General features: G+C 45.0%; 1 protein-coding gene across 10 annotated transcripts in view; it reads right to left on the minus strand.

Annotated features, from left to right (window-relative positions):
• The window catches only part of DTNA (dystrobrevin alpha), a 980,878-nt gene that overhangs the window by 263,726 nt on the left and 699,675 nt on the right, over positions 1-17,477 (minus strand). For all 10 annotated transcript variants that reach the window (XM_085605673.1, XM_085605674.1, XM_085605682.1 and 7 more), the window contains one exon: positions 7,109-7,194. In XM_085605673.1, coding sequence (XP_085461799.1) covers positions 7,109-7,194 — 86 coding nt within the window. The remainder of the gene's footprint in view (positions 1-7,108; positions 7,195-17,477) is intronic.

The raw sequence follows: 17,477 nt of genomic DNA on the forward strand, positions 1-17,477 counted from the left end.
AAAGTGGTTTAACTAATGCCAGCTTCCACTCCACTGGTACCACCCCCGTCTTGAGAGAAGAGTTGACGATCTGATTGATCATAGGGTTTGCTACCACTAACAACTTCTGTAGGACTGACGGGGGGTAGGCATCCAGAGGTGAACCAGATTTACATATTTGGATGGCTAAAAAAGTCATGTCCAATGAAACCGGTTCAAATGTAGAGATGGAAGCTGCGCCGCCCTTCCAAGGAGGATCGGAAATGAGATTTCCTACTGGAAAATCTACCTGAATCTTGAGGATCTTTTCCTGAAAGAACAGGGAGATCTGGTCACACAGCAACTGGGAGGCAGGAAGCCCCGCTTGTTCTGCCATGGGTTTAAGAAAGGACCTCACAATTTGAGAGATGGTTTTCTGATTATCCTGTGCCGTGTTAATTTTATTAGTGAAGAATTCCTTTTTTGCCAACTGCACCTGACCAAAATATACTTTCCTTCCCTCCCTATACAGCTGTTTTTTATCCTCTCTATGTCCCTTTCTCCACTGCCACTCCAGTTGCCTGCAATGTAGGCGAGTTTGGGCCAGTTTGGATGTGAACCAGGGAGTATTTAAGTTTTTTGATTTTAGCGGTTTGGTTTTAGAGTTTGGGGACGAAAGAACCCTACCTACGGTGGCCAGCCAAGACTGAAAGAGACGAGAGTCCGTCTCTGTCTGGCCAGTCAGCGCTGGAGCAAGGTCTATGGCCGTCATCAGAAAGTTGGGGTGTTTCATGATCTGTGGCCAACTCGGTCCCTGTTGAGGATTATTAAAAAGTTTTGCAATCTGTGTCTTCGGAGGCAAAGTAATTCTAAAGAGGATGAACGAGTGATCAGACCAGATTACAGGGGAGGGAGAGTCAACTATGAGCCAAGATAGGTTGGAGCAGACCCCATCCAAGGTGTGACCTGCCTGATGGGTGGGACCCTTAACTATTTGTTGTAGTGAAAATACATCTAGAACTTGAAGGAAACTAGATGCCCATGGATTGGAATTCTCTTCCAGGTGGAGATTAAAATCACCAAGGAGTGTAAAATTGGCGTATTTAAGCATTAAATGACTTAAAGACTCATTAAGTGCATCAATGAATTTGGCACTTTGGCCAGGGGGCCGATAGATCAGAGCACCCGAGAAGCATGCGGTGGCAGTCAAGGAAAGACAAAAGCCAAGACATTCAGCATCATTAATTATATCTAAATCAAAGAAGGTACAGACAAGGGAATCACGCAAGATGATGGCGAGTCCGCCCCCCCTCCCTACCAGTCGATCTTTCCTGTGTATACGAAATCCTGGTGGAATGGAGTTCGCTACATCCGGGCTGCTCCAGTCTTTGAGCCAAGTCTCGGTGACAAATAGAATGTCTAACTGGGAGTCCAATAAAAGATCTCTGATGTCCTGACTGTGTTTATACATAGAACGTGCATTAATTAGTCCTCCAGTAAGTAAACCCCTGTTCTTAATCTTCCCCGACTTAGAGTGTGTTTCCTGCTTAGAAACACCTACCGGTATTACAAAGGGGAGGTCAAGCAGGCATTCGGGACAGGAGCAGGCCCCTTGAATGGAGTCGGGAGAGATGCGGAGTTGACACGGTGGTTTCCTGTTTAGGCTTTTAAGGGCATCCGCTTGATAGATTTTCGCATCACGTTGGGCAGAATGTCCTGTCATTGACCTGTCCTTGGCGCGGACGGGCGCAGACGGGCTTACCTTCGGCGCGCCGCCGGCGCGCCCGCTGCGCGCGTCCGCCTTAGCCTGGACTTAAATAGCTGCCCTGCTCGTGAAAGTCCGTCTCCCCGCCCCTCCAGGACAGTAGACCAACAAAGGCGCTGATTGGAAGAGCGTGGGAGAGTGCGTTCGCTTCCCTCCAATCAAACGGCTCTAAAGCCGGCGTCGGACCGAGGAAGCGAAGGCCAAGGTGCACGTAAAGGTAACGATAACAGGATCAAAAGATTCTTAAAATCACAGCATTACATCACAAAGGTTAAAAGGGGTTTCTGGTGAAAAAAAGGTACAAGGAATACACCAAGTGCAAGATAACATAAATCACGCTCTGACATGTGCAAAAAGATGCGCGAGCTAAAATCCTCGAAAGATGTTGTCACAAAAATTAAAAACAGTGTACAAAGCAGCATTCAGTTTCCTATAAACAACAGGATGAGGGGTTTCCTCACCTCGTAAGACGCGCCAAAGGCGTGAGAATGACAAGCCCGTCTCCGCATATCTGTGTCTGGACCGTGCCTAGAGTCAGGAACCCTGGTACTTCCCCTACTGACTGTCACCCTGCTGACCCATCTCTGTGCTCTCAACCCTGGATCATGATTGCCGCACTGCTGCCGCACCGCACCATACAACACAGAAGTAGCATTCATATGTACCTCCTGCAAGTTCTCATACCTTCTCCCACACCCTACAAACACCACTCCTGCACCAACAGCACCCAGCAGCATACTCGCTCACACTCACACAAACCAAAGACCACTGACACAACACAACACACCACATTCGCATGCATGCTTCTCAACACCCATTCATTGACAAAACGATATGGGAGGTACTACATGACCATGCTCTGGACCGGTTCTTTCTCAGAGAAACATGGCTATATCCAACGCCAGCACCGGACATCGCTACAGCCATCCCTGCCAGCTACAAGATTGCCAGGCAATACCATCAGCACAAGTCTGGAGGTAAAGTTGCCTTCATATTCAAAGAGACCATCGACTGCACCACCTACATGACACCTCTACTAGCTACATGGAACATCTCACGTTCAAGATTTGTATCATAGCCATCCCTGGGTAAAACCCAATGGCAAGAGCACAACCACAGTCCAGTTGGTACAGAGAGGAACTCAGTCTGACAAAAAGTCTCTGCAAGCAACTACAGCGTGAATGGAAAACAGGTCAAGACACCATAGATAAAGACATCTTCAAATCAGCCCTAAGACTCAACCACCAACAGATACATCACCACCATCACAATCACTGCTACCATGAAGACCATCCACTTTGGGTCCCATCCGACCCTTGCCCCCACCACACCTTCACCAAAGGACTCTTACCAATCAGTGGAGCACTAACACCCACCCTGAACACCTCTATCGACTCAGCTACATTCTAGGACACCTGGAAACATTCCACCATCATGCCCCTGATCAAGAAACCATCGGCTGACCCAGCCATACTATAAACCCATCTCCCTCCTACCATACCCGGCAAAGGTCTTGAAGAAGCTAATCAACCAATGCCTCCACACCACATAGTCCTGATTCAGACCCAAGCACAGAACAGAAACAGCCTTCATCACTGCCACAGATAACATCCGCATGATTCTTGACAGAGGAGACACGGCAGCTTTTATCCTCCTGGACCTCTCTGAAGCATTTGACATGTCTCCCTCCCATCCTTATCAGGCGCCTGCACAAGATTGGCTATTCAAGGACCAACTCTCTGCTGGATCAGCTCCTTCCTAACATATAGAACAGAAGCTGTCAGCCTGGCACCTTACTCCTCAGAAGAGCATAAATTATTTTGAGGAGTGCCTCAAGGTTAATCACTCAGCCGACCCTCTTCAATGCATGTGAGATCCCTCTTTCCAATGTCATCTGTGCACACAACATCAATATCCTCTCCTATGCTAACGACATGCAACTCATACTCTCCCTCTCAGACAAGAGCCCCAAATCAAGAAACAAATGTATTGTCTGTATGACTTAAGTCGCCAAGTGAATGAAAGCCAACTGTCTCAAGCTCAACACTGACATGACAGAAGTAGTGATCTTCAGAAAGAACACCTCATTATGGTACGCCAACACGTGACCAGCCAAACTCGGACCCACACCCAGAAACTTCTGAATAATCATCAACGCCAAACACCGACATGACATGACCGAACAAGTCAATGCCGTCTCTGCAGCCTGCTGTCACACCCTGAAGATGCTGAGGAAGATCTTCAAATGGCTCCCATGAAACGCTGGAAAAACTGTCACTCACATCCTCACTCACATCCTAGTCACCAGCAAGATGGACTATAGGAATACCCCCTACTCCGAGATCACTAAGCAACTCGCTAGAAAATACAAACCATCCAGACTCATCCTCACCCTCTGACAAAGAATTCACATCACACCACACCCCAGGGAGCTCCACTGGCTCTCAATACACAAACTTGCTCATTTCATACTCAACACACACTCATTCAAGATACTACACAACGTAGGTACCGCTTATGGGAAGAGCTGCATCTCCTTCCACCAACCACCCATTCACCTCCGCTTCGCAGGGCTCCTAATTACACACCTCCCATGCATACATACAACCACATTAGGAGGACGGACATTCTCTCACTTCACTCCTAAAGCGTGGAACAGCCTACCAGTCCACATCATAGTATTCTCCTCTCTTCTTAAATTCCACAAGAAGCTGAAGACTTGGTTTTCCAATTAACCAATGTACCATAGGCAGGGCTAGGCACGCACACCCGCTCAGTGCCAGGATACCGTTGTGGGTGATAGTGAGCTTAACAAATACACATAACATTACACTTACCAGGTCTAGGCGTGGTACTCTTATATAGCAAATAAGCTTCCCGTATTAACAAGTTTCTATGTGTGCGCCCCTGCGATTAAAGTTTGTTGCAGAGTTTACTTCATTTTATGTCTTTTGTAAAATCTATGGCTTTTCTTGCGATTTTACGGGAAAAGGGCTTTAAAAGCCATAATTTTCTCCAAATGCTTTCTTCACCAGCCGTGTGTTTGAGAGCCGGTCTTTTTTTAAATCAGTGATTTGTTATCGCAGTACTTTAATGTTTTTGTTTCCAGAGGATTATTAGCTATTTTAATCTGGGTAATTTAATTGAATAAAGTCTCTTCTGAACTGATCTGATGTGCAGGACCAACTAACTTAGGTGCCCATTTGAGGATGGTGGCATTTTCCATTTTCAGATGGACACTTCTGCTCAAACCTTTATAAACAAGCTAGTCCACATCTGATGTTTATCCACAACTATTTACTAAGTTGAATTTTTTCCCACCATCAAACAAACCATCTGGAGTAATTTTACTTTGTGTTTTAAATGTTTTCAGGTTGAAGATGAAAGGTAGTGGAGCTGCACAACTGTACCAAATAGTACTTGTTTTCAAGTAGAGTAATTTGATGACAGAAAGTTTCAGATAAGTTTATCTTGTTCAGGACCTCAAAAGATCAACAAATTTAAAATGTGAACATGAAATACAAAAGTCATTTATAATATAGGTTTAATATATTAATAAAAATGAGTTAACAAAATTAACAACACAGTAGCAGACTGCATTTGTGGTAGCTGCCATATAATTAAACAGAGCGATACCAAAGGGGATGATGGACGGAGCGTTTGAGCAAATCAAACACTCACCCCCAGTCAACTGATCTGGGTTTAATCCATCATCATTCTTTAGCTCACTCCACCACCCCAGTTCAGACATGGCCATATGCAAATCAGTCTGACCCTGTGCCTCATGGGTACAGTCCAGCCCGAACTGCCAAGCCATGTCTTCCCTGGACCGGAAACAAGCATCCTTTGCAGTCATTATTTTGGAAGGACCTAATAATTTACAACAATGTTCAGGGGCCGGGCATATATATGATACATTTGATACATGTGTTAAATCCTGTATCCCTCAATCACAGAATGGACATAAAAGTTGTGATAGTCAGTCATTCTAGCTTTAAGTCATAAACTTAGTCATCATTAAAAATAAACCTTCCAACGTAATCTTGTGGTTTTTTTGGGACTTGCTGATTTGACCACAGTGTCTTAGGAGGATAATTTCAATCACTACATACTATCTACTGAGACGCTTGTGTCAATAATAGTTTTCTTAAGAATTTGTTTCATCTGATTTGCAGAACTCCTAGATAAAACATCAAATAGATACATATCAAATGAATGCTCTGCAATTATAAAGTTGTTCTGAAATGTAGAAAAGGCACCAGAGTTCTGTGATAATTTATCCTTTGCTAATGCTCGAAATTAGTTACTTTGGGTATGAGAAAGTCAAAGGGCCCTATGTATAACTGTCCATAGCACCTTACAAGAAGAGCTGGCTATCCCGAGTTCCACAGACTATTTCTACAAGCACAGGTTTCCTTAATGAGCCTAGCCTTTTCAACACCTTACCCTCTATTTTATTAATAAAAGAATATTTTTGAACATCTACATTTTTGGTTGCCTAAAAAAAAGTTGGTGGGCTCCTTGAACCCGTAACAAATGTTCTATGTGTCTTATCTCCCCATGGATTTATAGAAAACCTGAATATCACCTCCACAGCGGGATGATCCTAACAATATTTGTTCCTGGTGGCTGCTGTATGACTACCATAAAAACATACATACAACTTACAGGTATCCCACCTACAATGCCAGGTGTGGTTTGCTGGAAGATGCTAGTCCTCACTATGGCACTGTGTTTCTAAATGCGGGGAAGGAAAGACTTCCATTTCTTTAAATAACCCTCACACACGTTAGTAGTGTCATGCTTCATCCTTGGGTTCACCCTGACGTTCGTGGGTATTTAGGATATGATGGTCCTACATCCATCATATCCTAAATAACCACAGAATTTTTAGTTTTAACATCTCTGACTACTCCACCAATGAAGGGCTACTTCGGAGCAGTCAAGGGAATTTTAATCTCTAGTTAAGCCCCCTGGTCTTATACTTGTAAGAGATCCCTGGAAGACGGTTGAGCCCACCCTGAATCAGGGTGAACCCGATGAAGTTGTATGTATAATTAGATAAGGAGGACGTATCCCCCTATTCCTTTCTGACAGTGAAAGGGCCTTTCTACCCTCCAGATCGGAGTAGGAACCCCCTCCCAGATCTTAGTGTATAAGATACCATAAAAACATGCCAGAAGTTAAAAGGAGGATGATGAACTTATTCAGGGGCAGGCTGTAGCTGTAAAACATAAAATACTACTATCATATGAGCATTCCGAAATAGATATAATGCAGATATCGATGCCAGCCTCATGTAATGCAGATATCTATGCCAGCCTCATGTAACGCAGATATCCATGCCAGCCTTTTGTACTGTCTCATAAAGGAATCATTACTCACATCTCAATTTGTCCATGATCTTTCCTCCACACATTGTAGCCAAAGTCATTTTGACGGCGAAAACGGAAATTTTACCATGTCCTTCCCTGAATAAAAACAAATACAACATTTGTTATTTTGAATGCTTTTAAGTCACATATGGTACATTTGATGGATGATTTTACGTATCCCTCCATTGCAGGACGTACATTTATTTATCATATTTCATACTGTTAACTTTGGCATAGCATCACAAAGTGATGCGATAAACCTTGTAATACCTTGTAAATAACTTCGGAATGATGCACTGACCCCTAACAAATATACAAATCATAGAGAAGGCACATCTTTCTAGATATTTAGTGAAGGCGAGCAGTATCTTTGCTACTTGCCTTTGGGCATTTTTATGACAGAACAGCAGCAACAATATCAAAGCCCATTATACATGGGAATGATATCAGATATGTGGATCGCAGAATTCATTGGTTAAAAAGCCAAACAACAATCTTCAACACTATTTCATAGTCTTTGATCCCATTCTGAATTACTTTCACCTAAATTATTATTGTTATCTTGAGAGCACTATATTTACATTTTGAAGCCCTCATGGGGCGAGCGCTTCCATTATGAGAGGAGGATTAGAATAGTTGGAGGCAGGCATAGCACTACGGTGAAAAGAATGTCCAGAGCAGTTCATATGTCTATTCTACAAAATCCCTAGGAGGTGATCCCCTGTCTTCTAGCCATTTACATTGTGCTTTTTGTTTTTTTGTTTTGAAACATATTTCATAACAATGCCATAGGACTATCCTTAGCCTGCCTGAATTGGAAGCAAATATGAACTCAGCATGTATCCACCACTAAACATATTAGCTTTTTGATGAACAGCATGCATGTTAGATAAAATGCTTTCTTGGTGTCCCAACAGCTTTTTACAAATTAGCACAACTGCGGATGTACATTTAGCAGAAAACTGCCCATTCTATAAAATTTCAGAGGTTCCCGCCGTTCTCCTATTAGGAACAATAAATATTGGGAAGACTGTGGTTTGATTCTGGAATATGGTGTAATCTGTGGGAACGGGGACTCCTGTAGATCTATTTAATTGTAATGGGTTTGGAACCCTTGAAAATTTAGAAACGACATTTAATGTTCCTAAACAGATATTTTTGCACATTTCTATATGAGATCATATTTTATCACATTTAGTAAAAATAATTATTATATGGGAAACACAGGGCTTTATGATATTTTATTTTACACTGCCTATATCTGATTACTATCAGTCATTACATAAGTATGTTGAGTACAATCTAAAAACACAGTGCAAAATGGAGGGCGCACTTGGCAATTTGGGGTCTATTAAAAGTATTTCTTTATCCTTGCAACATATGATACAACCTCTAAAACATACCAGTCATCCCCTGCAACATTATAATACAATTGATACACACAGGAGGCACCATCCTCCCTCACAAATAAATTACTAAGGTCCTACCAATAAATACGATAGTTACTTGTTTTAATGTGCACGTCTTTTGAAATCCAGTTTTCATAAATTTAAAAATCATGTGTAAAGAACATAACTTCCCAAACAACCTGCCTATCATACTGTGGTTGGATACCAAAATATGTAACTTAATAGCCACCCGTTTGTATCTTTCAGTTTAGCAAGTGCCAGGCTCACCAGAGATTCATCATACTCCCCCATATAAACGAAGATGGAACAGAAGCATACTCAATTGTGATTTCATTAAACTATCTTTATTGAGCGAAAGTCAAATCTATATCTTATTTGTCAATCTAGGCAGGAATATCAGGAAAGAGAGTGCTATCACAATAGCTTTACACAGGCATGCAGGGTTTATACCCTCTTTTAAAGTCAGAAGAGGTCAGGCAAGCTGTGTATGGAGGACAGGAGCGTGGAAGCGAGGCTAGTGCTCACTTCCGGGCTGTGGATGGGTCTTCTAAGGGCCTTATGGGTCAGTGACCACAAAGACCAGTGAAGGCACTGGAACGGTGCTCGGGAACATCTTCAGTTGTTTAGACTTACTTTGCTTTGTTAGTTTGTTACTCTGCATTGGTGAACCCTCATGGTTATTTTTCCCCTTCTGCAAGCAGGGAGGGAGCAGCCCTGATATGAGGTTGAAGCAGATTCCAAGTTTTGATGGGCACGGTAACAAAATTACATCCTCCCCATTTCATTCCCTTGAATCTAGAAACCACTGCTTTCTTTACCCCCATCGATTGTATATTTCTTCTGGGTTTGTACCACTTGAACCCTTGTTTCAAGAATTAAGGGCAAATACCATGCAAAGCCTTGTAGGCTATGCAAAGCGCCTTGAATTTTATGCGGCTCCCGACTGTCAGCCAGTGAAGCCTTCTGATGGCCTGAGTGACTGATTGAAATTTGGAAAAAACCCAAGAGCAATCTGGCTGCCGCATTTTCTATGGTTTGCAATTTATTCAGATATTGCTCTTGCAAATTTAGGTACAACCGATTCCAATAGTCAATTTTTGACAAAACCAGGGTTGTAATTACGCTTTTCTTAGCATCTGAAGGGATGAAGGGGTGAATTTTCTGAATAATCCTCAAGGTCTTAAATGAAGATGAGACAACTGAATTGGTTTGATTTCCAAAATTCAGCCTGTCATAAATCACGACTCTTAAGTTCTTTTCATTTTTTACTGGAATTGGGAGTGGTCCCATCTCCAATGGCCAACAGGATGGGGCCCAAAACTGGGAATTATTCCAAAAAGAATCACCTCGGTCTTTTCAGAGTTTAGATTTGGCAAATATTGCTTATCCAGACACTGACTGCACGCATGCAATAATGGCACTTAACAACGAGGATGTTTACATTATTGAATGCTGACAACACAATTTGTGTGTCATCAGCATAGGAGACAACGGAGAATCCAAAGGATCAAATCAGCAATGCTAGCTCTGTTATGCAAAGGTTGAGCAATGTAGAGCTAAGCGAGGAACCTTGCAGGACCCCCCAAGGGAGAGAAAAAGGTTTAGAGGGGTATGAGTCCAGGGCGACAGGTTGATCTCTTCCTTCCATGAACGTGTTCAGAAGGGCAAGTGCCTTCTTTTTAATCCCGAAAGCCTCAAGGCGGTCGATCAAAGCAGTATGGTTGACCGTACCAAAGGCCTCTGACAGGTCGAGGAGAATATGGGCCGAGGGTTCTCCCTTATCCCTTATCCAATGCCGCCTTTGTTTCCTCGGTTGCCTTGATCAGAGCAGTCTCGGTGCTATGTCCAGGTCCGAGCCCAAACTGTGTTGGGTCCAGAAGATGGTTATCCAGGATGAATTGCCCCATTTGTTAATTCATCACTTTCGCTGCAATTGTTGCAAGAAGTGGTAGGCGGAAAATGGGACGACAGTTAGTAGGATCTTCGGGGTTTAGGCTCAGTTTTTTAAGAAGAGGAAGAGTTAAAGATGCTGGTTACGTTAATAGCTATGGGCCCTGGGATCTGTTTTACCACTGAAGGCGGACATAGGTCTGATGGAGAACCTGATTTGGTACAGTGAATCAGCCTGATCACCTGGTCAGGTGTGACTGGGGAGAATTCAAGAAGAGTTGTTTGTTCAAGGTCATCCTGAGTATTTATTTTGTCATCAGTGTCGGGATTTTTGTAGATATCTTCCCTAGAGGCTAGATTTTGATTGGTGGCGAACTTCAGATAAATTTGGTCAACCTTATCACAAAAACAGTGGGCAAGCGAGTGGCAAAAAAGTGAACTACTGCTTGCTCCTTTGTTTGCCAGGAAGTTTGGTGAGTTTAGTGATCACCTGGAATAATTCCTTAGAGGAATTTTTAGCTGCGATAATACCAGCCCATTTTTTCCTTCGTAAGTAGACATTTATATTTGGTCATAGAAAGTTTATATATTTCTTTCTCATGTGTACAGTAATGTGACCTCCATTCTCTTTCAACCATGGAACGGAGGGTTGTTTCCTGCCAGCATTGGTTTATTTGTGGGGGTCTAGCGGAGTTTAACTATTCTGAGTACTCCAGCGTGACTTGTTCAGAATCCTGAGAGAGCATAGGCTGTGAGCATAAAAGTTGCTGAATTAGTTGCCTGCTATCAATTTTGTTCCAGGTAAGATAGCTGATTGGACCACCACGTGCCCGATTAGGTTGGGCTATCTGGGAAATATTGATTTCAAAAGTAATTGCAAGGTGGGCGGACCAAGATAGTGGCTTGAAATCTTTTACTGCAATATGAGGGTTATTTGAGAAGATCCCATCAAGCGTACGGCCAGCCAAAGGGGTGGGCTTATGCTGTAATTGCAGGAGGCCAAGAGCATTCGTAGTTTTCAGGAGAGCCATAGTGTCTTCGTCTTCGAGGACCTCAAGATGAAAGTTAAAGTCCTCTATGATTGTGAAATCATTACCGCAAACCCCAGCTTCTAATTGTGAGCCAAAGGATTTTATAAAACTACGCCTAGGGCCAGGAGGGCGGTAAATGGGCAGACCCTTGGAAGATTGCTTTTTTTTGTAAGCTCAAAGCAGAAAGACAACGCTACACAATCTGTGGATGATGCTGTGTCAAATTTGGCTTCAAGGAAATCTTTACAGATAATGCCTATCCCCCCTCCTTTTTCAGGGGTCTATCTAATCTATAAATAGGATAACCCAAAGAAGTCGCAGCTACTAAGTCTGGACTGGTGGATGAGTTCGTCCAGGAAATTCAAGACAATATTTAACTATGGAGCAGGGGTTTATAAGCTCACTCCGCATTTTGGTCATTGTGTTATTAGAGATGGAAAGATATCCAGATGCCTGAGTGCATTGTTGAATCACATGGGCATGTAATTGGAAACTGCAGTTAGAACAAATAGTATTAAAAAATAAGAGGTAGGTCAGCCAGATTCATACGGACACAACCATGAGCTGAGGGATTAACAAAGCACAATTCCTTACTGGAATAGTGTTTCCTAGTGGCCATATGCAAAGCCAAACCGGCAGGGGTTCCGGCGCTCGGCACAATCCGGGCGCGGACAGGTGTGGACGGGCAAAGACCGGCTTGCCATTTGCATGCCTTAGTCATGCCAATGGAGCACCCGCTGCACGGACGCGCTGGTGATGTTTAAATAGCCCTCCGTATTAGGTGGTGTGTCAAAAACGCAGCCGCTTAGAAGCAACAACCTAACAAGCATTTGCAATGCAATAGGTCTCGCATTTACGCAAGTTTAAGCTATTGGCATTGTAAATAACAATGCCTTTTATTCATGCTTTTAAAAATCAAAACATGAATAAAATCATTGTCATTTACAATGGCAATAGCTAAAACGCGTAAATGTGAGACCTGTTGCATTGCAAATGCTTGTTCCTCATCTGTCATTGAGTGGACTGCAGACAAACGGGAGATAAGCACTTTCACCTCTCCCTTGGACATAGCCCACGTGTCATGAGTGTGCCCCGAGCTTCCAGTCTGTGGATAGATGGGCGGATCCCAGGGCATTATGCCAACCAAGGCACTGGTTTGGTCTCTGCTCCCAGAGATGCCAACACCCCCCGCCCCCCTCCCGCTGCCTGTTAAACCTCCCCACCCCTTCTTCCCCAGAGTTGTCAGCACCCGTGCCCCCTCTGTCTCGTGTCTGTCGCTTAGCTTTAATAAATCGGGGTTCATAAAACTCTACATTTAAGATGCAGAAATGTGCCTCATTTCATCCGGGCCCCAGTCTCTGGGGCCCCAAGAGTAGGTCCACGGGGAGATTTCACGCCACATGAACGAGTCTCCTTTGCAGTCCGCGTGTGTGTGTGTGCATGCGCGTGTGCACACGTGCAAGCGCGTGTGTAAGCGTGAGCATGCTCGTCCGCGTGAGTGCGCACGTGCATGTGCGCATCCGCGTGTGTGTGCGCTTGTCCCCCATCTTAGCGGTCTTGGACTGAACCCGACCCTCTGTGACTCCACTGGACACAGAAGCATCTCCCCTCGGTGCTGCCGGTCCTGGCTCGCTGTGCAATATTTAGGGCCCCGGAGGATAGCAAGCTTTGAGCCCAGTTGTCTACTGCCCGTTCCCCTGTCTGTGTTAATGTTATGATCAGTCTTGCAAGTTATTCATGGTTTCGCTCTGCCTGTTATGCCTGCGCCCCACACTTGGTTCTGGTTGTGCTGGGGTCCACGCCCCGCTTTGCCTGCCTGCTCCTCTGGTCTGTCTGTATTTGCGTCCTGTCTGCATGACCCTCTGCTCGTCTCTGCCTGTCAGTAACTGCTACTCGGCTCTGCCTGTATCTGCACAATCTCCCCTGAATCTGCGCGTTTTGCTCTGCCTATCTCTGCGCTCTCCTCTAAGCCTGTATCTGCGCACTCGGCTGTGCTTGCCTGTACCTGCCCATTCGGTTCTTCCTGCCTGTATCTGTCCACTCTGCTGTTTGCCTGTATCTGTCCACTCTGCTCTGTCCACTTGTACATGTGCTGCTCTGCCTTGCTGTATCTGTGGCCTCTGACTGTACCTGCGTAGCCGGCTCTGTCTGCCTGTGTGGCAACACTCCTTGGGCCCCACACTCCTTTCTACACTCCTAGGGCCCCACACTCGCTCAATAAGAGGACGCCGTGGATACCGAGTCAGAGGTATCGTGGGAGGGCGGGTCTAGGTGCAGGAGTTGCTCAGAGAGTGGGCGGGGATGAGTGATTGACAGGTGTGTGCTGGAGGCCCCGGTGTTTCCCAGATGTCGCTTCTAATCCTTGTCCACCCAGGGGAGGCGTGCAGTGAAACTGGTGCCCCATCTCTTGTAGCCGGGATTATGCAATTTGATCAACTGGGACGGAAAACTAAAAGTGTAGAGCTTGCATGAGTTCCCGTGTACGTCACGTGCGGTAGCAGCCGGCTGCTTTGATGGCTGCATGTGCTCTTTTTGTAACCTCTGGCATTGTAAAACAAGCAACATGTTGAAGGACGCTCCTTAAGTGTTCACAGATCGTAAAGCATTAACACATTTGAAAGCCAATTTAAGGACAATGTTCACAATACAGTCTTTACGTGGGGGATTTCAACATACAAGTAAGTCTGCCTAGTTTAACTAGCACAACAGGAAAGACTCTTTAAACTGCACGCACGAGCAATGGCAAGACAAGCCACTGCAAAGTTTTGTGTACGGAAGGCCGGGTATGATAAACACTGAAGTCAGACCTCAGCTTTCTCCTAACGGCTAAACGAACAAGCGCTCGCCATTCCCACTGTTTATTTTTGCATCGCGCTTTCAGCGATGCAAAAATAAACATGCGGCGCCCTGTCTCCTTTTGGGACGGCCCATCTGGACTGGATCTCAAGCCTTCTTGAGATAAGAAACTGCTTCACGACAGCCGTGAAGCAGGCGATCCAGTCCGGATGGGCCGGACCAAAAGGCGAAAAGGAGGCACCCAGAAAGCTTATTTCCAATGACAGCCCACCGTTTACCTTAAACGGTGATGCAAGCCAATGGAAATAAGGGGGAGAGCTTAAAGCCCTTTACTCAAACTCCTCATCTACAATAAATCTCGCCGAGCGAGCTGCGCATGTGCGCAGCAAAGCTAGGCGAAACCTAAAAACAAGTGGTGAACTAAAAAGGATGCAAAACCAGGGCACAGCAACCCCGCAAACCCACACAGGCTACCCTGTGAGGGAATGTATACTGGTAAAGCAAGGTCAGGTAAAAGAAAAGTGCGGAAGTTAAAACATAAAATCTGCAAAATAGGGAAACAGTCCCTTTCAAATATGGTGCACATTAGTGAGGGAGCCAGGCACCTCACAAACAGGCACAGGGTACCTAAAAGGAAATTAGGCAAAGTGGGCAGACCCAGTCATGCTCGGCTGAGATGCTAACCCTTTCCCTTAGAGCCAGGACCTCTTCAAAGCATTTGCCGCACTCTATAAACCAATAAAGTAGTAACAACTGATCTATATTTTGACTTGCTGCCAGTAATTGACTGCTGATCTTACCTTCTGTCTTCAGAATAGGCCCTTGTATACAATCCAGTATTTAAAAGTTTCCTTAAGAGTACTTGTATTCTGTGGCAAAAACGTAATTAAATAGAATTCTTTCTGATCACATTTATTGTCAGCCAACCAGACCCAAATTCACACGGTCTGTAGACATCAATGTAAAGTCACATGACTCTTCTACGCCATTCAAAAACAAAACAAAAAACAGCCTGGCCTACTTTCAACAACATTCACAACATGTGGTCAACTGCAGCTTTTCTATGTTTATTATAATCATGAACAGGAGCACCAGATGGGCCTGTTGTTTGCTTCAACCGGTAGGCAAGTAAAAACTATCTTGCTATGTTATAGACTGCCTCAATTAAGCAAACAGTGCCCACATGCAGTAAGGATATCTGGCTCGCAAATCACATTACTACGAGCGCCAGTCTATCTCACTCATTTCATAAGATTTCATATGGCTTTGACTAAGCCTAATGAGACAAACACGTACACAGTGCTTCCTCCATTGTTACAATTTGATTTAGTGACTTGAGCTGCAGGAATAAAAATCCACAAATTGGTACCATTACAAAGAAAATGTGTTTTCTGGCAGATAGGGTACATGTCACAGACACATTATAACTATTTCCCAAGGAGCCCCATGCTAAGAAAAATCATCACAGGAGATGGCCGCCTTCCAGTTTTTGGTTAATAACTTCAAATAATCAACCAGGATTTGAAGAGCATGTGAGGGTATCCAGGCGCAAGGCTCTTGAAGCGAAGGGTGGGACCAGTCAAAAAGCCAGGTCTTGAGTCCGTTTCTGAATTCCGGGAGAGAGGATGAGGTTCGGAGGTGGTTCCAGGACCTGGCGTCGCGGTAGGAGAAGAAGCGTCCTCCACAGTCGCTTCGGCAGGTGCAGGGAGTGTGAGCGAGGGTGTGAGAGGCGGATCCCAGGTGTCTGGAGGGTTGGTGGAACTTCATGCGGTGTTTGATGTATGCTTGTCCTTTGATTGTGAAGGGCTTTGTAGGCATGTATCAGCATCTTGAATTGACATCTTTTCTGGATGGGAAGCCAGTGGAGCTTCTTGAGGTGATGTGGGTCTGTTTGTGGAGGCCGAGGAGGAGTCTGGCAGCTGAGTTCTGTATCATCTGGAGTTTCTTCAGGATTTGGGTAGTGATTTCTACGAACATTACGTTGCCATAGTCCAGCTGGCTGGTGAATAGGGCTTGAGTGACAATCTTCCTAGTGTTGACGAGGAGCCATCTGAAGAGTTTTTTGTAGCATGCAAAGAGTGAGATAACAGGCAGAAGAGACTACATTGATCTGGCTTTTCATGTTGAGTTTGCTGTGGAGGATGATGCCAAGGTTTCTGGTGCGGTCTTTTGTAAGGGTCCAAGTGCAGTGGGCCACCAGGAGTCGTTCCACAGAGAGGTGTTGCTCCCATAAATCAGCTATTTCGTCTTGTCTGCATTGTGTTTTAGGCAGTTGGTCTTCATCCAGTTGGCAATGCTCGCCATGCATGTGGATGTTGGTCCTAGTGATGGAGGGGTCTTCTGAAAACTAGAGGATGAGCTGGGTGTCCTCTGCATAGGATGATGTTGAAGCCACAGGTTGAGAATGTTAGCCAAGGGAGTCAAGTAAGTGTTGAACAGGGTGGCGCTGAAGGATGAGCCTTGAGGGATGCCACAGATTATGCTCTTGGGTTCCAAGGTGAATGGTGGTAGATGGATTCTCTGGGTTCTTCCTGTGAGGAAGGAGGTAACCTATTTAGGACGTCTCCCTAGATCCCGATGTGATGAAGTCTCTTGATAAGAGTGTGGTGGGATAGGGTATTGAATGTTGCTGAGGAGTCAAGGAGGATCAAGGCTGCTTTTTCTCCCCAGTCAAGAAGGGTTCTGATGTTATCAGTGGCAGCGATCAGGGCGGTCTCGGTGCTGGCAGCGATCAGGGTGGTCTCGGTGCTGTGGTTGGTGCGGAAACCTTCGAGGACTTTGGCTTGGTTAGGGAGCAGAGAGATAGCACAATAGTTTTTGAGTCCACTAGGGTCTGCAGAGGCTTTCTTGATGAGGGGTTTGACCTCCGTGTGTTTCCATTCCTAGGGGCAGGTGGCCGTGGGGATGGATGCATTGAGAATGGAGGTGAGTTTGCTGCTGATTTTCTTGTTCCTGAGGTTGAAAAAGTGGTAGGGACAGGGGTCCGTGGGTGCTTCTGAGTGGACGGAATTCATGATGGCTGTGGTGCCCTGTGTGGTGAGCTGTTCCCATGCGGTGAGCAGGTGGTTGTAGTTGGCATCAGCGGGAGCGAGGAGGCTGTAGAGGTTGGTGGTTTGGGGTTCGATGTTTCTGTAGATGGTGGATCTTTTGTTGTGGAATTAGTCTGCCAGGGTGTCGCAGAGTTCCTGGGAAGGGGTGATTGTGTTTTCGGTGACTGGCGGGCTGGAGAACTCTCTGATGATGTTGAAGAGTT

This window comes from Triturus cristatus, chromosome 5_1 (genome assembly GCF_964204655.1).
Source record: "Triturus cristatus chromosome 5_1, aTriCri1.1, whole genome shotgun sequence".
In the NCBI taxonomy this organism is placed as follows: domain Eukaryota; kingdom Metazoa; phylum Chordata; class Amphibia; order Caudata; family Salamandridae; genus Triturus; species Triturus cristatus.